We start from the raw sequence: 21507 nt of genomic DNA on the forward strand, positions 1-21507 counted from the left end.
AGAGCTGCCGGAGGCAGTAAGGGAACTGACGGCCAAGGTCGCCCTCCAAGCTTTTTCCCAAGGCCAGAGGCTAAACTTGTCAGTCCTTCACCACAATACTCTCCCTGTCCCACTCCCTTCCACAGTCGAGTGAGAGGGAATTGTCTTTAGCTGGAGCCCCAAGAGCAGTCCAGGGCCCGAATGTGTAGTTACTACTTGGCCTAGTTCAGAAGCTGTTTCTATTTCTGGAGAATTGCAGAGACTATACTTTCTTTACTCATAGCCGTCCCTACCCCTAAGGAGGTCCATAAGCCAGGCCTTCTAAATAGTTAACTGTGTTTGACGAACGGGGAGACGGTGTGCGGAGGACCACCCAGACAGAAGTCTAGAAAACAGCTCTGATGGAGCTGACAGGGTGGGAAAGAGGCTGGGCAGGCGCGTTCCGCTGGAGGCCAGGATGACCTGTCCTCGACCTGAGCCGTCTGCCACCACCCAGAAGGATTGCGTCACGGGCTTTGCCATGGATAAGTGGGGAGATTCTGCTATGATTCTTAGCCTCTCTTCTTACCCCACCCTCAAGGTGCAAGGCACCCTGATCTCTGGTTGCAGAGACTTGACATGAACGACTGACCTAATGCTGCCAACGGGGAAGGGGCATACATTGCCAGACTTGGCTCCTAAACTTAGTGGGTGGCAGTAGGGACTGCCAGGGCCCCTCTACATCTCAGGGTCATTGACTCTGCCTGGCCCAAAACCAGGTGCCAGAAACCAGCCCAAAGTGTGGTGAGTGAGAAACCTGGGGGAGTGTAGAGAAGAAAGGCCTGCCCTTTCTTCTGGCTCCTCACCCGTGGAGGACCCCACACTGCAACCAGGCTGGTCACTTTACCGTGTGTGTGTGTGTGTGTGTGTGTGTGTGTGTGTGTGTGTGTGTAAGAGAGAGGCCAACCTCCCTTTTCTTGGCACTGTTCCTCAGCCATATATATCTCATTTAATCTTTTTGTCAATGTCAAAGATTATATGACTTGCCCAAGACCTCACGGCCAGTAAAGTTGCATACCTTGAATCATACCCTCTGTTAGATTCAGTTATCGTCCCACCTCTCCAATCCAATTCCTCAACTTCTGGAACCCTCCTTGTGTATTCCGGCTCCCAGCAGTTTCCCTGTGGTCTCTCTTCTTTCCCTTAAGCTATGAACTTCTGAAATACAGGCACTCTGCAACCCCAGAGGGCTTAGCAAAGGGGTGGGACACATAAGAAACCCTAACAGTGATGTCTAACTTTTTGGCGTCTCTGGGCCACACTGGAAGAAGAGTTGTCTTGGGCCACACATTAAATACAGTGCGACACTTAATCACAAAAAAGTCTCAGAATGTTTTAAATAACTTCACAGTTTTGTGTTGGGCTGCAGTCATAAGCATCCTGAGCCACATGTGGCCTGCGGGCAGCAGGTTACCCCTACCCTAAGATGTTTGTTTCATTAATCAGTAATTAGACTTACTCCTTGGTGATAATGTATTTATAGATTGCTCTTCTCTTGTTATTCTTCATACAACTTCTCTAGTTTGGACCCAAAACACATAGGTCCAGTGGAAGTGACAGTGAAGCAGGCTGCGTGTAGAGAGAAAAGAGGAGCTTCCGCTTCCCTTCCTGTTCCCTGGGGTCTGTGGCTTTAACTCTTCCCTGGCTGAGCTCAGCTGCACTCAGGAAATCACTCTGTTGGGCAAAAGAAAGGCAATTTTGGAACTTGGAGCAGCCAGAGAGCACTAGGCCCTGGCCTGCAATGGTTGGAACTACAGACCAATTCTTCCCACTCTGGTCTTTGACCTACAAGGCAAAAAGTTTTCTCAGCAGGCAGACCCTACCCTGGAAGCATCCAGAGACGACGTCCTGGACTTGACCGCAGTTGTTACAAATGATGGGCCTGCTGCGGAAGCTGAGTCTGCCCAAGGCCCAGGCAATTACAAATCCATTCTCCAGGGACTACGTGTCTTGCAGAATCTGATAAGAAGGGACAGGTCTCAAGAGCTACTACTTGCAGTCCTGATGACACCCAGCCATGCCCGTCTTTGGCTGTAGCCCTAGGAGCAGTCTAGGGGCCCATACCCCTAGTTCAGAGGCTATTTCTATTTCCAGAGAATTGTTCAGGGTACACTTTTTATCCACAACGGGATAGAAGTGCTGTGCACATGCGCTGCTTTGAATGTGTAGTCACTACTTGGCCAACAGCTTCATACATGTATTAGTTGTGCCACAGGCACTTTTTGCTACATGAATGGGCCAGTAGAAGCAGCAAACCTGTCAGGCATTCACCCCTCAACCTAAACGGCTCCTTTCTCCCAGGACTGAGGCTCTGGAAATGACAGTAATTGACCCGAGTTTTCGAAAAGCAACTTGGCAATCTGCAGCGAGAGCCATAAGAATGTTCTACTTTTTGACCCAACACCCCCCACTTCTGGGAATCTGTCCTAAGGACAAGTCTCCAAATGATTGATACAAAGACTATGTAGTAACATAAAATATTTATGATGTAATGATAAACAATCTAGAAGAACTGACCAAGAAATTGGCTGGAGATGATAATAGTTGCATTAGAGTAATGAATTCTTTTTCTCAAACTTTACTTTGGAATATCGATTTTAGCTTCCCCTGCCCCTCAAGGTTAGTCAGTCAGGAACCTGACAGAAACAGCAGGCTCAGGTAGGGTAGATGACAAGAGTTTAATGAAGGGACGCTTTGCCTGTTTCCAGTCCTTTTCACTCTGGTTTCTTTAACTCTCAGTTACTCACTCATCAATTATGGAGTACCTACTTATTTTCTAGTGAGTGGGGCACTCTCAAGTGCATAAATTGCTAAAAACGCTATAATAAATACAGACATTGGGTGCTCTAAGGAGCACAGAGGAAGAAGTAAACTGTCAGGAGGGAGGTGTGAATCAAGGAAGGCTTCGGAGAGGGGTGGTCCATGCACAATGCACGTTCAGTTTTGAAGGTACCTGCTGAAACAAAAGAGCCACGACTTGCAGGAAGAAAAAAGCAAGGCACAATACGGTGCATTTAGGACATTACATGTGGCTCTGCTGGGCTGGAAGAAACATTGAGTGGGTGTGAAGAAACTGGGAGATGAGGCTTTAGTTAGATCATGGACTGTGCTCCAAGTGCCTTTGTGTTTTGGAGTTAGCAGATTTGCATGTTAGAGATGACTGGCCTCAGTGAAGAGAGTGGCCTGAATGGGGCAAGGGTGCAGGCAGAGAAGAGGGACAACGAGGATTCGGGTCTTGGCTGGGTGGGCCAGCAAATACCCTTTCTCAGCTTTGGCCTTTTCTGACTTACACTCGGCCAGCGCCGTGCCTCTCTGGGCTCTCCCTCCCTCTTCCTCCCTGAGAGCCCGTGGTGGGCGGGGAGGCGAGCTGGGGGTGGCCCTGCCTGGGTGGTCTCCTGCACTGCCCCCAGCGGCGCTGTTGCCTAGCAGCGGATCCGGGTAATTTGCGGGTCCCTCAGCCAATGGGAGCGCGTCGCCTCTGCCCTCTCTCTTTTTCTCCGGCTGCAGACGCCTTCTCTTCACTTGCGGTCGCCACCTCGAACCGCACCGGACTCCGGCCGGTGGGTCTGCAGGCACGCGGAACTCATTCCAGCTGCCGCCCGGCCCGCCCCGCACCGCCTTGCACTCCTCTGGGTCACAGCCAGCGCGGCCCGCCCGCATCCAACTCTCACCCACGCCCCGCGCCTGAGCCGCCCTGCGCTCCAGGGGGATCAGGCCAGCCTATGGGGGCTTCCAGATAACGCGGGTTGGGGGTGCCCAGGCCCCCCATCTCCGCCAGCATGGCTGGGCCACCACCCCTCGGGGAGCTGCCCCCAGACTACACACCCCCGGCTACCTTCGTGGCACCCCAGGTGAGTGGAGAAAGAGCCAGAAGAAGGAAGCTTGGGACAGACCGGGTCTAGGGACACTGTCTGTCCCCAGGACACCATCTGTCACTCAGGCCTATGCAAGGTGGATTGTGTCAGTGCCTTGTGTTACTGTCTGCCCGGAAAAGGTGTGGTCTGTGTGTCTGTGTGTCTGTGGTCTGTGTGTCTGTGTGTCTGTGTTTCTTCCACATCTGGCCGCCAAGAGTGTCTGTGGGTTCACTTCTGTCCACCTGAGAACAAATGTGTGTAATGTATCCTACTCTCAGAACAGGTGTCTGCCTTCCTCAGGTGTGATTTCGGTGGGAGGACGAGGAATGGGGTTAAATCTTACTCCAAGTTTGGCCCTGCATCTCTGTAGATCCTCCCTGTCCTGCATCCAGAAACCAAGAAGCTAGGGTTTGGCAGGGGGTGTACCCAGGGAGAAAAGGGAAGATGTCATGCCTTGTTGCAGTGATGCCCACTGACCCTTCTCTTTCCATCCCAGATCCTAGCTGGGAGCCTAAAGGCTCCGCTCTGGCTTCGCGCCTACTTCCAGGGCCTGCTCTTCTCTCTGGGCTGCAGGATCCAGAGACACTGTGGCAAAGTGCTGTTCCTGGGACTGTTGGCCTTTGGGGCCCTGGTACTGGGTCTCCGCGTGGCCGTCATTGAGACAGACCTAGAGCAGCTCTGGGTGGAAGGTGAGTTGCGGGCCCTGACCATGGCTGCTTGGGTATGGCGAGCCCAAGGCAAGAACAGGGTGAGGAGCTGGCTACTGGGCTCGAGTGGCCTCCGCTCTGGGTCTGGAGGGGGCGCCTGCCCACTGGAGCCTGGGCATCTGGGAGCGCTGCTCCCGCCCACACTGTGAACTGACACGTGCAGATGATGGAGCCCTGAGAAGAGGTTCCCAATGGTGATCTCTGTGTATGTTCAGAGTTCATTGCCCTCCTTTTCTGTGAATTTTCGAGCTGCACGGCAAGATTAGCAAAGGTGACTAAAAAAGACTCCTCTCATAATAGCAAGGAAAGTAAAACATGGACTGAAATATAATATACAATATAACACAAAGCAGAATATCATTGTGTCAGATAAGAGAAGACAGGGAGCAATCACATCTGACCAGAAGACCCAGAAAGGTCAGAACTGGAGGACTGGAGAAGCTGAGTGAGGCACCCAGGCCCCTGCAGACACGAGTGAATCTGCACTTTGAAGCAACAGCAGGGTCCAGCGGGACCAAATCCTCACTTCCTAAGGGAAGTAGGAGAAGAAAACACTTTCTTATGAATATTTTCGGCATAGCTCTCTCCCAGGGCCTAGTTTCACGTGGCAGCCCTTTACAGACTCAAGCTCCCCTCTGTTGTTGCCCAAACGTTTGCATTTGTGGGCTCCTCAAAACTGCCCCAGCCCTGGCCCACACCCAAGGGCAGGGCTCAGGTTAGAGTTTCACTTCAAATGCTGGCAAACTCCAGGATCTAGAGCAGATGTTTCTTGGAGCCTGCCTGCCTGCTGGGCTCCCACACCCCATCCCCACCCTGCCTCTGGCCCTCTGCAGGCTCTCACAAACACACTCAGCCAGCCCTGGGGTCCAAAGCAGATGTTTCTCTCTGCCCGCCTGCCTGCCCCCCGCCCCAGGACACACACGTGCGTGCACGCACATACACATCCCCACCCACGGCACTGCCGCCTGGGTGGTCCTAAATTACTCTTGGATTTCCTGCCACAATAGAAGCTGTCTCCTTCTCTCCCTTCTCCATTCCCCAGATCTTCCTCATCTCCACGCTGCTTGAACCTCAATGTTTCCTCATCCTCTCTCCTACACTCCCAGGGCAGGCTGGATCCCACCAGATTTTTGCTGTTATTTGTCGGAGAGTGGGGTAAGAGGGTCGCAGCTAATTCCTAGGACTCTTTCCTTTATTTCAGAATACTGTTCTGGCCTGTATTGGTCGGGGGGGGGGGGGGGGTGAGGTAAAAGCAATGATCTTGACCTGATCTTTTATCAGTACTTTCTGTAGTTGAGGCTTCTCCCAGCAATGCCCTAGGCAAGGAAGAGCTGATTGAGGTGAGGATGGAAAGGTACGGTCTCTTCCCTCCCATTTTGCTAATCCGGAAAGCAAAGAAAGAAGCCCGACCTTGGCTATCAGTTCTGGACCAGGGTTCAGGGTCCCCTCTCCAGCTTTGTCTTGGTGAGAGCTGAGTCCAACTGAAGCTAAAGGGCTCAGAGATGGATCGTTAAAATAAAAACCAGGACACAGAGCCCAGCCAGCACTTACAGAAACAGGGACAGACACAGTTGAAACTGGAGTTAGACTGCCGTTAGCCACGCAAGAGAAGGAAAGAAGGGAGGGAGGGAGAAGACGGTTCATTGTCCTCCGTAACAGGAAACCTGGCAGCAGACAGGAGACAAGCTCCAGAATAGTCAATTCAGCAACTAGGGATGTCAGCAAGGACCCAGGTCCTTGCCAGCTTCCTCCTCTGCCTCCTTCAGCATGTTGGGCTTTTGCCCTCAGGGTTATCACCTCCTTGTCATGGCTGCTTCAGTGGCAGGAAAAAGAAGTCATCCCTCTCCTGCATTCCTTTTTAAAAGTGTGGGAAAATTTACCGGAAGTCCCCTACTGACTTCCCATATGGTCACTTTGGCAAGAACCTGTAGCACCCTAGGCCTAAGTCGTTCACTGCGCAAAGGCAATGGAATTACTGCAGAGGCTTCTGAGGCTGATGGGAGGGGCCCAGCTGCCCTGAATCACAAGGCCTTTCAGAGGATAGCCAAGGAAATCAAGGTCCCGTGGAGAGGTGACTGATCTTCTGTGCCCCTCATCTTCGAGTCTGCCTCCACGCTGCCCTCCTGTGGCATACCTAAATCTTGTTAAGGCAGTCCCCATTGAGTCCCACCGCTTTCTACCGGGTTTTTGGAGTCAAGCCCCAGCTTCTTCACACACTTCCCAGGCCTTCCGTGTTCTGACTCGCAGTTGCTTCTGCAGCAGTCCAGCAACACCTAGCCTTCGACACTTCCCTGCACACCTTGCTCCAGAATGGCTTTTCCTGTCTCCGTCCCCTGGCCAGCTGCTACTCATCATCCACAACTTGCTCCAGAATATACTGTTAGCGATGAAAAAGTCAGGTCATCTCACTTCTCTGCTCAAGCCTGGCTCCCATTTCCCTCAGCAGCAGCCTGAGACCCTACAGTAGCTTACAGGCCCTCACAGGTGGAATTTCTAGACCAAAGATGATGAACATTTCTTGATCCATATTGCAGCATTGCTTTTCCCCAAATACTGAACCATATTACACTCCCGTGGTAGGCCAGACGCACCCCTGTAGCCAACGGTGAGTGCCATCAATTTTTTATTTTTGCTAATTAGATAGATAGTAATTTGTTGCTTTTTTAATTTGCATTTATAGAATTACCGATAAGGTGTACTCTTTTTACATGCTGACTAATAGTTGTATTCTCACCTTTGGAGGCATTAAAGTTTGGAGTATTTTAATTTTTGTTTATTGATTTTAGAGAGAGGAGAAACATCTTTTTCTTACTCCACTTATCCATGCATTCCCTGGTTGATTATTTTATGTGTCCTCACCAGGGATCAAACCCAGAACCTTGGCGTATTGGGACAATGCTCTAACCAACTGAGATACCTGGTCAGATCTAGGCATTAGAGGTTTTTTGTTTGTTTGTTTAATTGATTATGCTTGTCACAGTTTTTCCCCCTTTGCCCCCCTCCACCCAGTACCCCCACTCCCTCAGGCAATCCCCACACCATTGTTCATATCCATGGGTCATGCATATATGTTCTTTGGCTACTCCATTTCCTATACTGTGCTTTACATCCCCATGGCTATTCTGTAACTACCTATTTGTACTTCTTAATCCCTGCACCTCTTCACCCATTCCCCCAAACCCTCCTCCCATCCAACAACCATCAAATAGCCCTCCAGTCCCTGGCTGGTGTGGCTCAGTGGATTGAGTGCTAGCCTGTGAACCAAAAAGTTAAAATGCTCTCCAGATCCATGATTCCTTCTTTGTTCTTGTTTGCTTAGTTTGTTTTTAGGTTCAGTTGTTGATAGATATGTATTTATTACCATTTTTTGTTCATAGTTTTGATCTTTTTCTTAAATAAATCCCTTTAATGTTTCGTATAATAATGAAACATTACCAAATTTGGTGATGATGAACTCCTTTAGCTTTACCTTGTCTGGGAAGCACTTTATCTGCCCTTCCATTCTAAATGATAGCTTTGCTGGATAGAGCAATCTATGTTGTAGGTGCTTGCTTTTCATCACTTTGAATACTTATTCTCAGTCCTTTCTTGCCTGCAAAGTTTCTTTTGATACATCCGCTGACAGTCTTATGGGAACTCCTTTTTAGGTAACTATCTGCTTTTCCCTTACTCCTTTTTAGATTCTTAATCTTTAACTTTTGGCATTTTAATTAAGACCTGTCTTGGTGTGGGCCTCTTTGTGTCCGTCCATCTTGTTTGGGACTCTCTGAGCTCCTGGACTTGCATGTGTATTTATTTCCTTTGCCAGATTGGGGAAGTTTTTCTTCATTATATTTTCAAATAAGTTTTAAATTTCTTGTGCTTCCTCTTCTCCTTCTGGCACCTCAATGATTGGGATGTTAGAACATTTAAAGTTGTTTCAGGTTCCTAAGGCTCTCCTCAATTTTTTAAATTGTTTCTTTATTCTGTCCAGTTGAATGTTTATTTCTTCCTTTTATTCCAAATCTTTGATATAAGACTGGTTTCCTTCCCTTCACTGTTGGTTCCCTGTATATTTTTCTTTATTTCACTTTGCATAACCTTCACTTTTTCCTCTATTTTGCAGCTGTACTCAGTCATTTCTCTGAGCATCCTGATTACCAGTATTTTGAACTCTGCATCTGATAGGTTGTCCATCTCCTTATTGCTTAGTTCTTTTTCTGGAGTTTTTATCTGTTCTTTCATTTGAGCCATATTTCTTTGTCTCAGCACGCCTGTTATGTTGTAAAGGGCGGAGCCTTAGGTATTTGCCAAAGTGGGGCAACCCACTTCTCTGCATTGTGGCACAGTATGTGGGGGAGGGGTCCGAGAGGCAACAGTGCTGCTTACTTGGCTCTCTCCCCACTTTCAGTCTCTTCCCTTGCTTCCCAGAGCTAGATTGTGCCTTTCGGGTGCTGATTCCCGGGTGGGTGGGCTTATATACATTCTAGGACCCCATGGGCCCCTCCAACAGACCCTCCTGTGAAACTAGGAGTTATTCTTGCCGCCACAACACCCACAGGTTTTTACAACCAGAGAGAGTCTTTAGTTTCCTGCACTGGAATGCTGGGTTGTGTGGTCCGTCTCATTCCCTAGTTGTTCCTCCACATGTATCTGCACTCAGATGTGGGATATCCCGGTCCGCCATCCCTCACCTTGTCGCACCCCAGCTTCACGTCTCTGCCCCTCCTGCCAGTCTGGATGAATGCTTCTTTAACTCCTTGGTTGTCAGACTTACGTACAGTTTGATTTTCTGGTGGTTCTGGTTGTTTTTTTGTTTTGAAATTGGTTGTTAGCCTTCTTTTGATTGTGCAAGGAAGAGAAGCATGTCTGTCTATACCTCCATCTTGGCTGGAGGAGGGGAAGTTTTATTATTTTTTCAAACAGTTTTCCAATGTCTTGCTCTTTCTTTTTTCCTTCCGGCACCCCTATGATGCAAATGTTGGTACACTTGAAGTTGTCCCAGAGGCTCCTTACACTATTTTTTTTTAATTCTTTTTTCTTCTTGCTGTACTGACTGGATGTCTTTTGCTTCCTTATGTTCCAAATCATTGATTTGATTCTTGGCTTTATCCACTCCACTGTGCTGATTCCCTGTAGATTGTTCTTTATTTCAGTTAGTGTGTCCTTCATTTCCGATTGAGTCATTTTTATGGTGTTGACATATATACTAAGTTCCTTGAACATCCTTATAACCAGTGTTTTTAACGCTGCTTATGATGGATTGTTTATCTCCATTTTGTTTAGTTCTTTTTGTGGATTTTTTATCTGTTCTTTCATTTGGCCCATGTTTCTGTATCTCCTCATTTTGGCAGCCTCCCTGCGTTTGTTTCTATGTATTAGGTAGAGCTGCTGTGACTCCATGTCTTTGTAGCATGGCCTAATGTTACTACATGGCCTAATGTAGGTGTCCTATAGGGTCTAGTGGCACAGCCTCCCTTACCCCCAAGCTGAGTACTTGAGGTACACCCTCCAAGAGGGGTGAGTAGCTCCTTGTCTTGTAGTTGAGTCTTGATTGCTGTCAGCAGGTTAATGGGAGGGATTTACCCAGTCTGGTCAGTTGGTAGAACTGTCTGTGACCCCTGGCCACCAACCACCTCCCTTTGTGGCTTGTGGAGCTGATTGGGTGATGGTGCCCTGATATGGTCTGTAGCTGTCCACTGGGTGCACAAGCTCTGGAGTTTCCCAGGTGGTGCAGGCCAAGGTCAGCCACCACCTGTGTTATGTTTGGGGCCACTTGGTGTAAGCTAAAAAGCGACCTTCAGGTGGCTGCTGTTAGTATTGGAACCACTTAGCAAGAGGGAATGGGTGGCTGGGCTCAAGTGTTGCTTGTTTGTGTGGATATAGGAAGGTTTGAGACCTATACCAAGCCAAGCCACTCATATGGAAAAGCCACTGTTAACAGCTTGGGTGGGCCCTTAAGTTGGATGGGGCAGAGTTTTAGGTAATTGCCAAGGCGGGGCAAACTATGAGTTGGGTTGATGGAGCCTCAGATGGTCCCACTGCACTGTGGCTCTGTGTATGGGCTCAGAAAAAGAACAATGGCCACTGCCTGAAGTTCCGTCCGGGAGGAAGCTGCTCCCAGCTCTCACCCTGATGCCAAACACTTCAGTTCCTCCCTGTGTGCCACTAACCCTTCAAGTTGTTGCTCCCATGCTGGAGCCCAGAGGAAGTAAGTCCATGTGTGGGGCCCTTCAAAAGAAGATCCCTGAGAATCCTGCAGTTTCTTCCACTGACCCAATCCCCACTGATTTTTATAGACAGAAGTTGTGGGGACTTATCTTCCTGGCTCTGGAGCCCTTGTCTGGGTGGTCTGCTACTGGGCTGGGATCCCTCACTCCCAAGATATTATCCGGCCCCCACCCCCCAATTTTTATCCACCACATATGCCTGTGGGAATGGCCCATTTCTCGTCTCCACATCTCTAGGACTCCACCCACCCTACCCATCTGGATGAATTTGATTTCTTTAACTCCTTAGTAGTTGGACTTCCATACAGCTTGATTTTCTGACAGTTCTAAGTGATAGTCGTTCTGCAGTTTGCTTGTAATTTTGTTGTGGTTGTGCAAGGGTGTGAGCCGTATTTACCTACACCTCCATCTTCCAGAGTTTTTAACAAATGTCGATTTGATGTCTCCTCCCATTTTCCTACTTCCTCCCCACTCACAGCCATTTTTTTTCTCCAGTTCTTTCTCATTTTTCTGTTATATCATTTCTGTCCCAGCAACTATTGAATAATCACTCCATGTGCCTACCACGTGCTGGGCAATTTCCCAGGTACTTTGCATTGATTCTAATTCTGCCAAGATGGGCACTGTCCCCATTTTACAGATGAGGAAACTGAGGGTCAAAGAGACTAAGTAATTTGCCCCAAGCACAGCGTCAGAGCTCAGGCTCAAAGCCAGGTGTATACACAGCCTGCGTGCTCTCCCCGCACCAGCTATCTCTTCCTGCCCGTGTAATACCTCCCAGTTCATCTGTGCTCATGTCTGTCACTGTCATTGTCAGCTGAGGTTCATCTTTTTCTGTTTCTCTCTTTTTCCCCCCCAGGATTCTTTATTCTCCTTGATGTTGTGTTTTAAGTCATCAGTGTTTCTTTCTCCTGCTTTCTTATTAGCTCTCTCTGGGTGCCTTCCTTCCCCCACTCCTCCTTCCCCTCGTGTGTCCCCCCTCCTCGTGGCAGCTCTGGCCCAAGCGTGGCGAAATGAGCGCTGTTGTGCCGGCCTGGGAAAGCAGTGGAAGTCGGAGAAGGAAGAAAAAGAGTAGTAGACTGACGTGGGCTGGGTGGCTGTGTGACACTGGACTCATGAGGAGAGGGCCAGGAATGTGATGTGGGTGGGGGATGTGACCATATAGGTAACTCTGTTTTGGGAGGTTACCAAGGGTTTGGGGCTCTCATGAGTGAGAAGATTAAGTTATTTTTCCCAAACCTAGCCAGCCTGGTTCATGCTTAAATCTTAGACCACACAAGAATTTCATATGAGCCACACCACTGAGGCTCTGGCTTTCCTGGCAGAACTTCAGATTCTGCACAGAGGGACTGGAGCCTGGGCAGTCGGCGTGGCCCATTTGTCCTGGGAGGCATCCGTGGGTGAGGGTCCTATGGCCCCCAGAGCTCCAACCCACCAAGGCTCTTCCCCCTGAGCTTCCCCTCCCTCTGCTCCAACAGCGGGCAGCCGGGTGAGCCAGGAGCTGCGGTACACCAAGGAGAAGCTGGGGGAGGAGGCTGCGTACACCTCCCAGATGTTGATACAGACCCCGCGCCAGGAGGGAGAGAACGTCCTCACACCCGAGGCACTTCGCCTCCACCTCCAGGCAGCCCTCACTGCCAGTAAAGTGCAAGTATCACTCTATGGAAAGTGAGTCTGGCTGATCCCCTGAGCAGCTGGGGGCGAGGCATGCCACAGCAGGGCTGAGTGGGAGTCCCCTCGTCTGCTGATCTCCTGCACCCTGGCTGCCGCAGGTCCTGGGACTTGAACAAAATCTGCTACAAGTCAGGCGTTCCCCTCATTGAAAATGGGATGATTGAGCGGGTGAGTGTCCTAAGCTGTCCTCTGAGACAGGTGGAGGTGGAACCTTCTCTGCAGTAGGGGAGGCTCAGAGAGACAGCAGGAGGCTAAAGGTCAGAGGTGGGGGGTTGTGGAGGGCATCCTACAAAGGTCATGGGGACAGGAGCCCAGAGACAGGACTGATGTGGCCTGGGGTGTCCCCGGCAGATGATTGAGAAGCTGTTCCCATGTGTGATCCTCACCCCGCTCGACTGCTTCTGGGAGGGAGCCAAACTCCAAGGGGGCTCTGCCTACTTGCCGTGAGTGCCGCTGCAGCTGCTCCCGGGCCCTGCCTCGTGGTGTTCGGGGACTTCCCCAGTGGAAAAGAGGGGCGGGATTAAAGGACAGTCACAACCTTACCAAGGGCCCAGTGATCTCCCAGGCCAGGGTCAGAGCAGGGCGACCCCGGGCTCTCCCCACGCACTCCATCCCCGCACTCCACAGGAAAGGCAGACCCTCTGAATCAGACAAAGCAGAACAAAGATCTGTGAGCCCTGAGCAAAAGAGAAGAAAGATCCTCAGAGAGACTTTGTCAGGGAGACTTAGCAAGGAGTCAGCTAAGGTGTAGCCCAGGCCAGAGGCAGGTGCCCAGATGGTTGTGTGTTAGAGCTGAGGGTACAGGGCTTGGGAGGAGCCCCAGTGGGGCTTTTCTGGGCCTTTCGCACCTGTCCTGATGCTCCCCTCAGCCCCTTGCATACACCCACAGCTCCCTGCAGCGACCCAGTGGGCTGGAGCGGCCTGGAGCTCCAGGAAGCTTAGCCTCGCACACCCTCTGTACGGAGGAGGGTGGGAATTAGTGCCTGATCCTCACCAGCCGTGGTCTCTCCCTCAGCGGCCGTCCCGACATCCAGTGGACCAACCTGGATCCCGAGCAGCTGCTGGAGGAGCTGGGTCCCTTCACCTCCCTTGAGGGCTTCCGGGAGCTGCTTGACAAGGCACAGGTGGGCCAGGCCTACGTGGGGCGGCCCTGTCTAAATCCTGATGACCTTCACTGCCCACCCAGCGCTCCCAACCGTGACAGCAGGCAGGTGGGTCCCAGCCCGGGCTGCCAGGGAAAGGCTGTTCTCCGCCCCTTCCCCCTCCTCCTGTGTTCCTGGGTTACGGGAGAGGGCCCACTCTGCTCCGTGCTCTGCCCTCCATCTCCCAGATGTCGTTACCCTGTCTGCACTGTGCTGGACACCTGGAGCCGTCAGTTCTCCCAAGGGACCCTCAGGTGGCACATGAATCTCTTTGTCCTTTTCTAAGCCCAGAAAGGCTGGACTTTATCAAAATGATGTGTGCAGGGAGACCGAGGACAAGTTAGCTGAGTGCAGGCATCACACCTAGTTTCCTGAGTGTCCTCATGGCCCTGTGAACGTGGACCTTTTCCCAAAACCAACCAAAATTACGCCGTCCCCAGGCCCCTGCTCCCCCTTGTGGCCTGTCCTCTGCCGTTCACTTCAAGCATGGGCAAGCAGCTCAGGAGACCGTCATCTACGCTTCGGGCCCACAGAGCTCCGTGGTTCCTGGAGGTGCCGCCCAGGGACCGCAGCTGTCCACAGCCAGGGCCTTGAGTGACAAGCCCCGTCTCTGACTCCCTCCAGGCTCCCGATGTGGCTCAGGAATTGAGCGGGGGCTGCCACGGCTTTTCCCACAAGTTCATGCACTGGCAGGAGGAGTTGCTGCTGGGAGGCATGGCCAGAGACCCCCAAGGACAGCTGCTGAGGTAGGACCTCCTCTGGGACTCGGCAAGGGGACCCCAGACTGGGCACCTACACTCTGACTCCAGGCAGCTCTGTCAAAAGCCCCCTGCACACCCCGCGCTGGGAGTTCAGGCTAGCTCGGACACCTGGTTCTCCTGCCCCTCACCAGGGCAGAGGCCCTGCAGAGCACCTTCCTGCTGATGAGTCCCCGCCAGCTGTATGAGCACTTCCGCGGTGACTACCAGACACATGACATCGGCTGGAGCGAGGAGCAGGCCGGCACGGTGCTGCAGGCCTGGCAGCGGCGCTTCGTGCAGGTCGGTGTGGGCACGGGCAGAGCGGTGCCCCGCGGCCCCGTGCCCCTCCTGCGCCTCAGACCCACCCCGTCTCTCCAGCTGGCGCAGGACTCCCTGCCTGAGAACGGGTCCCAGCAGATCCACGCCTTCTCTTCCACCACCCTGGACGACATCCTGCACGCGTTCTCCGAAGTCAGCGCCGCCCGTGTGGTGGGAGGCTATCTGCTCATGGTGGGGCCCGTCCTGGCACCTTGCCCCCAGCGCCACCCGGTCCCTACCCTGGGAACCCCCGTCCAAGACAGTGTCCTCTCCCCACAGCTGGCCTATGCCTGTGTGACAATGCTGCGGTGGGACTGTGCCCAGTCCCAGGGTGCCGTGGGCCTCGCTGGGGTGCTGCTGGTGGCCCTGGCTGTGGCCTCGGGCCTTGGGCTCTGTGCCCTGCTCGGCATCACCTTTAATGCTGCCACGACCCAGGTACACCAGGTAGGGCAGACGTGGGTGCCCACAGCTCCGGCTGCTCGGTTCCTGCAGCTGCCCGCCCCTGTGCCCCTCCAGGTGCTGCCCTTCTTGGCACTGGGCATCGGCGTGGATGACATATTCCTGCTGGCACATGCCTTTACAGAGGCTCCATCAGGGACCCCTCTCCAGGTGCAGCCTCACTCTCTAGCCTCGGCTCTTCTGAGTTCAGCATAGGGGTTACAAGCCTCTTGGTTTGGGTGACCTTGGGCTGGTCATGAACCTCCCTGTGCCTCAGTTTCCTCATCTGTAATTGGGTGTAAAAACAATGCTTGTATCATAAGGATTGATGAGAGGATCGGCGACAGACTTCAAGTCGAGTGTGTGTGCACGCGCTTGGTGCTCAATGCATGTGTGCTGCTGTGTGGCTGTGGTCCCTCCTCTGCCGTCCCAAGTTCCCAAGCCTCCCCTTCACTCTGCCTCAAAGACTCACGGCCCCCTCCCCTGTCCTGGCAGGAGCGTATGGGTGAGTGTCTTCAACGTACGGGCCCCAGTGTCGCGCTCACCTCCATCAACAACATGGTCGCCTTCTTCATGGCCGCCCTCGTCCCCGTCCCGGCACTGCGAGCCTTCTCCTTGCAGGTGACGCTTCACAGAGAGGCGCGGGGTGGGCGTGGAGCTGGGGACATGCTTCATCCCACCTTTGCACCCTTCCTGTCCATCCCCCAGGCGGCCGTCGTGGTTGGCTGCAACTTTGCAGCTGTGATGCTTGTCTTCCCAGCCGTCCTCAGCCTGGACCTGCACCGGCGCCACTGCCAGCGCCTCGATGTGCTCTGCTGCTTCTCCAGGTACTGTCCTGCACCCCCAGACCCACCCCACCCCACGAGGCCTTCCTCGGCCCCATCCCCTCTTGTCCCCTCACTGGTATTTCCAGACGCACAGCCATCGCCCTGTCTCTCTGCCTCTTTCAGCCCCTGCTCCGCTCGGGTGATTCAGATTCTGCCCCAGGAGCTGGCAGACAGGACAGTACCAGTGGGCATCACCCATCTGACTGCCACCGTCCAAGCCTTTGCCCACTGGGAAGCCAGCAGCCAGCATGTGGTCACCAGCCTGCCTCCCCACACCCACCTGGTGCCCCCACCTTCTGACCCACTGAGCTCCGAGCTCTTCAGCCCAGGAGGGTCCACACGGGACCTTCTAGGCCAGGAGGAGGGCTCAAGGCAGAAGGCAGCCTGCAGGTCTCCGCCCTGTGCCCGCTGGAACCTTGCCCACTTTGCCCGCTATCAGTTTGCGCCCTTGCTGCTCCAGTCACACGCCAAGGTGAGACCCCAAGCCTGGAGGGACTGGGGCAGGCCAGGGCAGAGCCTCAGGTGTCTCTGGGCCCCAAGACGGGCAGGGGGCCGGGCCCAGCATCCGCTGGCCAGGGACATCCCTATGCTTCCGTCCAAGTTGACCTCTCCCGCAGGCTGTGGTGCTGGTACTCTGTGGCGCTCTGCTGGGCCTGAGCCTCTACGGCGCGACCTTGGTGCAGGACGGGCTGGCCCTGACAGATGTGGTGCCTCGGGGCACCAAGGAGCATGCCTTCCTGAGCGCCCAGCTCAGGTACTTCTCCCTGTATGAGGTGGCCCTGGTGACACAGGGTGGCTTTGACTACGCCCACTCCCAACGTGCCCTCTTTGATCTGCACCAGCGCTTCAGCTCCCTCAAGGCCGTGCTGCCCCCACCTGCCACTCAGGCGCCCCGCACCTGGCTGCACTATTACCGCAGCTGGCTACAGGGTAGGAGGCAAGGAGACTGGTGGGGAGGGTGCTGCAGGCAGATGCCCTGGGGCCGTAGGCCAACTGTACCCTACCCTGTTCTCCCCCAGGGATCCAGGCTGCATTTGACCAGGACTGGGCTTCTGGGCGCATTACCCGCCACTCATACCGAAATGGCTCTGAGGACGGGGCCCTGGCCTATAAGCTGCTCATCCAGACCGGCGATGCTCGGGAGCCTCTGGATTTCAGCCAGGTTGGGAGAGGGCTGAAAGGGTCAGAGTGCACTGAGGGGCCTGCACCGCACAGGCCCAGGCCTTCAGCCCTCCCTGCCTCTGCAGCTGACCACGAAGAAGCTGGTGGACAAGGAGGGGCTGATTCCACCCGAGCTCTTCTACGTGGGGCTGACCGTGTGGGTGAGCAGTGACCCTCTGGGTCTAGCAGCCTCGCAGGCCAACTTCTATCCCCCACCTCCCGAGTGGCTGCACGACAAGTACGACACCACCGGGCAGAACTTCCGCAGTGAGTCCGGGGGTAGCCAGCAAGGCCCACCCAGGCTCTACCCTAAGGCCCTGCCTGCCGCTCCCTGTGCTCACTGGCCATCCTTCCCTCTCCTTGCCACCCCCTCCCCTCCACAGTCCCGGCGGCCCAGCCCCTGGAGTTTGCCCAGTTCCCCTTCCTACTGCATGGCCTCCAAAAGACTTCGGATTTCGTGGAGGCCATCGAGGGGGCCCGGGCAGCGTGCGCCGAGGCAGGCCGGGCCGGGGTGCGCGCCTACCCCAGCGGCTCCCCCTTCCTCTTCTGGGAGCAGTACCTGGGCCTGCGGCGCTGCTTCCTGCTGGCCGTCTGCATCCTGCTGGTCTGCACTTTCCTTGTCTGCACCTTGCTGCTGCTCAACCCCTGGACGGCTGGCCTCATAGTGAGTCTTTGCAGGGTTGGGCCTGAAGAAATCCAGACTCCCCCACCCTCCCCTGCCTGTCCCGTCACTGCTCCTCCCAGGAGCCCTGGGTTTGCGCTGCTGCCCTTCCCAGGTGCTGGTCCTGGCACTGATGACCGTGGAGCTCTTCGGCATCATGGGTTTCCTGGGCATCAAGCTGAGCGCCATCCCCGTGGTGATCCTCGTGGCCTCTGTGGGCATCGGTGTCGAGTTCACAGTCCACGTGGCTCTGGTGAGCACGGGCGCTGCGAGAGGGCAGGCCAGCTGGCTCAGTGTGCAACACTTACTCATCCAGCCCCTGCTGTGTGCTGGGGACTGTTTAAGAATTGGAGACATAATAGCAATACACACAGGCTTTACCGTCAAGGGGATTGTATTCTAGAGTGTGGTGTTAAACAGTGAATGAATAAATGAATAAGCAGCCATTTCAGTAGAGAGGAAGGAACAGAGCCCTGACCGGAATGGGGTAAGGACAGAACAGAGGAGAGAAAATGGGAACCAGTGATTCCTCTGATGCCTTACTGCGAAGGGGGTTGGAGAAGTGGGCGGGCAGCAGGCAGCCATGGGGGTAAAGGAGGGCGTCTGCGGGACCGGGGAGGAAGGAGGACGGAGGCAGGCGCCAGCCCGAGGAGGGTTGGGAGGCGGAGGGAGCTACAGACCACAACAAACCTGCCAGAGCCCACAAACTGCTCCCTTCTTCTTCCGCCCATAACAGCCCTGTTACCATTTTGGTCATAAGAACAATACATGCTCCTGGTGGCAGGGCAGGGTCGGCATGCAGAAAAGTTCAAGGAGTAAAAGTCCTCTCAAACGCCACCCTGAGAAGTAACTTAGCGCCTTACTGTCCATCCCCCTAGACCAGGGTGCGGCCCGCTGTTTCCATGAAGGGCCGGAGAGTGAATACGTGGGGCTCGGCCGGTTGTCGAGTGTCTGTTGTGACTCTGCCGCTGTAGCAGTAAAGCAGCCACAGGCAGCACAGACATGAATGGGTGTGGCCGTTTAAACAAAACTTTATTTACAAAAATAGGTGACAGGCTGTGATTTGCCAGCCTTTTCCAGACACACCTGTACCAAGTTCTAAACAGACTCACACAAGCTGCAGGAGCTCAGCTCACCTGGGCCGAGGCCTGGAGGACCCCCGGGGGCAGATGTACAGAAGGTGGGGACTCCAGAGCTGGCCAAGGAGCAGCTCTAGGACCACTTTGTTCCCCCAGGGCTTCCTGACCGCCCAGGGCAGCCGGAACCTGCGGGCTGCCCGGGCCCTAGAGCACACTTTCGCCCCGGTGACGGATGGGGCCGTGTCCACTCTGCTGGGTCTGCTGATGCTTGCTGGTTCCAACTTTGACTTCATCGTAAGGTAGGGGAGGGCTCCGGGCAGGGAGGCGGGGCCGGCCCTTGCTGACCTCAGAGCCTGCCCGAGCTGCCCTCCCACCCCCTTCCAGGTACTTCTTCCTGGTGCTGACAGTGCTCACGCTCCTGGGCCTCCTCCACGGGCTCGTGCTGCTGCCCGTGCTGCTCTCCATCCTGGGCCCCCCGCCAGAGGTGACCGTACCTTCCCTAGCCCAGGGACGAGGTGGGACGGGACAGGCAAGGGATTGAGCCAGGACAAAATGCCCTCAGTGGCCAAGAGACAGGACTCGACTCACAAGGGTCCTCCCCATGAGGCACCACCAACGGAAAGGCGACAACCTGCCCCTCTGCCCAGACACCGCGCCCCTGCCCCTCATCTCTCCTGGCTTCTTTTTTTAAATAGATTTACTGATGAGAGGGAGGGAGAGAGAAACATCCATTTATTCCACTTATTTATGTATTCATTGATTGATTCTTGTATGTGCCCTGACCAGGGATCAAACCCACAACCTTAGTATTTCAAGACAGCACTCGAACCAACTGAGCTACCCGGCCAGGGCTCTCCAGGCTTCCTTATAGAACCCACTTTAGCCTTTAGCCTTCAGGGTCCAGAGCAAGGTGCACAGTTTGTCCTGGGCCTTGGCATCCTGTCCGTTGTCAGTTGTCATATCCTGCTGGAGGCCAACAAGGCTTCCCAACAACCATGTGATGCGCCAGGAAGGGGATGGAGGGGACTGAGGCTCCAGCAGCCCCCGGGCTCACCGGGGCTGGTGTCTCTCCCCAGGTGGTACAGATGTATAAGGAGAGCCCAGAGGTCCTGAACCCCTCAGCTCCACGAGCAGGAGGGCCCAGGTGGGGGCTGCCCCCCACCCTGCCCCAGAGCTTTGCCAGAGTGACTACCTCCATGACCATAGCCCTCCACCCACCCCCGCTGCCTGGTGCCTACATCCACCCAGCCTCTGATGAGCCTGCTTGGTCCCCTGCTGCCACACCAGCTGCTGACAACCCCAGCAACCTCACTTCTAGGGCACCATGTCCAGCCTCTGAGTGAAAGAGCAGCTGAAGCATGGAGACTGCGTGGGCCACACGGAGTCCCTGGGGGGCAAGGGGTGGGTCACTGGGTGCAGGACAGACTCCTGGCAAGCTCTGCTGCTGCTGCTGCTGCTGCTGCCCATCTGGCAGCACCCCTTCCCTGCCTCGGCCGTCACTGACCTCCCTGGTACCCACCGAGGACCGACAGCCTCTGGGCCGGGAGCAGCCGCCCACACCAGGCCCTGTGTCCCTGTCCCTGTGTCTGGGCAGGGTAAGAGCCAGCACTTCGGGCTGCGGTGCAGCCCTGTCCCCGCCACCCCGCCCCACACTGCTGCCCCCAGCCAGCCAGGCCTGAGGGAGCCTCTCACACCTTTGCCAGTCCTGGCCCCCAACTGCTCGGTGACCCCTGGGCAGGCTCAGTCTCCCTGACCACTTCCTACCACATAACTTATTTATATGGAGATGTTTATTTTTGTAGTTTGTACAGATTAGCTATGCTGAAAGTTTTATTTTTAAAGAGTGAAATATATTCTATATGAACTCACTTGAAATGACTTTGGTGCTTTTCTTTCCGACAGTGTTGGAAGTTTGCAAGTAGAAATGTCAGGACCTAAGGTCCTAGGGCCACTCTGTTCCTAAGTGGGAGAGGCCCAGGTTCTAAACTGTTGTCACATGACTGCACTCATTGATTCACCCGGAAGTGAAGACGATATTCAGCAAACATGTTATGTACTGGGTAATGGTCTGGGTGAGATGCTTAGCACACGAAGTGATACAAATGTTTTCATTGTCAAAACCAACTACATGGCTTTCAGAGCCGTCCTAACCCAGCCTGGCACACTTCACGACTCCCAGCCCACCTTCCTGTTTCGGCAGCATGGGGGGATGGAGTGGAGGAGCACAGCCATAAACAACAGCTGGGACCTGAAAAGGAAGATCAGGAGAGTGGCCAGCTGCAGAGGTGCGGACAGCAGGGGCCGGGGCTGCTCTAGGAGTTCTGTGCCCAGACCAACCTCCAAGGCAGAGGCCTCTGCGAGTCAGCAGCCAGCCAGGTGCCGCAGAGATGTTTCTGGCCAGAGACCCCGGGGGTGGGTGGGGGTGGGGCTGGGGGGAGAACTGTTCAGAACTGTGTCAGCAACCAGTGAGCCACAGCGTTTGAGCTGTTTGTTCTGGGAAGGTTGAACAGCCTCCCTGCACAGAGGTGTTGAAGACTGGCCACAACCCAGCTACCCTGTGGGGGGCGGGGTTATTGCCTCTCCCCAACTATTCAGGGGCTCAGTCTCGACTGATGCTTCCACACACCCCGGTTCCAGCCACCCTGAGAGCTCTGCCTTCTCACACCTCACCCACCACAC

General features: G+C 54.3%; 1 protein-coding gene across 9 annotated transcripts; it reads left to right on the top strand.

The window, feature by feature from the left end:
* Nucleotides 1–896: 896 nt before the first annotated feature.
* On the top strand, nucleotides 897–20666 carry PTCH2 (patched 2). Of its 9 annotated transcripts, XM_037149585.2 has the most exons (22): nucleotides 897–3869; nucleotides 4369–4561; nucleotides 12267–12456; nucleotides 12561–12630; nucleotides 12814–12905; nucleotides 13478–13673; nucleotides 14229–14350; nucleotides 14497–14644; nucleotides 14723–14854; nucleotides 14942–15097; nucleotides 15179–15271; nucleotides 15596–15721; nucleotides 15809–15927; nucleotides 16051–16399; nucleotides 16545–16857; nucleotides 16947–17089; nucleotides 17175–17355; nucleotides 17472–17752; nucleotides 17865–18002; nucleotides 18985–19127; nucleotides 19213–19312; nucleotides 19905–20666. In XM_037149585.2, exons 1-22 carry the CDS (start codon nucleotides 3798–3800, stop codon nucleotides 20169–20171), a joined length of 3624 nt encoding a protein of 1207 aa, XP_037005480.2. In that variant the 5' UTR covers nucleotides 897–3797; the 3' UTR covers nucleotides 20172–20666. The 9 variants fall into 9 exon arrangements, with proteins under 9 accessions (XP_037005480.2, XP_053516413.1, XP_053516414.1 ...); XM_053660438.1 differs by having other exon boundaries at nucleotides 14723–15097; XM_053660439.1 differs by having other exon boundaries at nucleotides 14942–15271.
* The last annotated feature ends 841 nt before the right edge of the window (nucleotides 20667–21507 follow it).

This window comes from Artibeus jamaicensis, unplaced genomic scaffold (assembly GCF_021234435.1).
Source record: "Artibeus jamaicensis isolate MK-2021 breed Jamaican fruit bat unplaced genomic scaffold, CSHL_Jam_final scaffold_847, whole genome shotgun sequence".
Taxonomy (NCBI): Eukaryota; Metazoa; Chordata; class Mammalia; order Chiroptera; family Phyllostomidae; genus Artibeus; species Artibeus jamaicensis.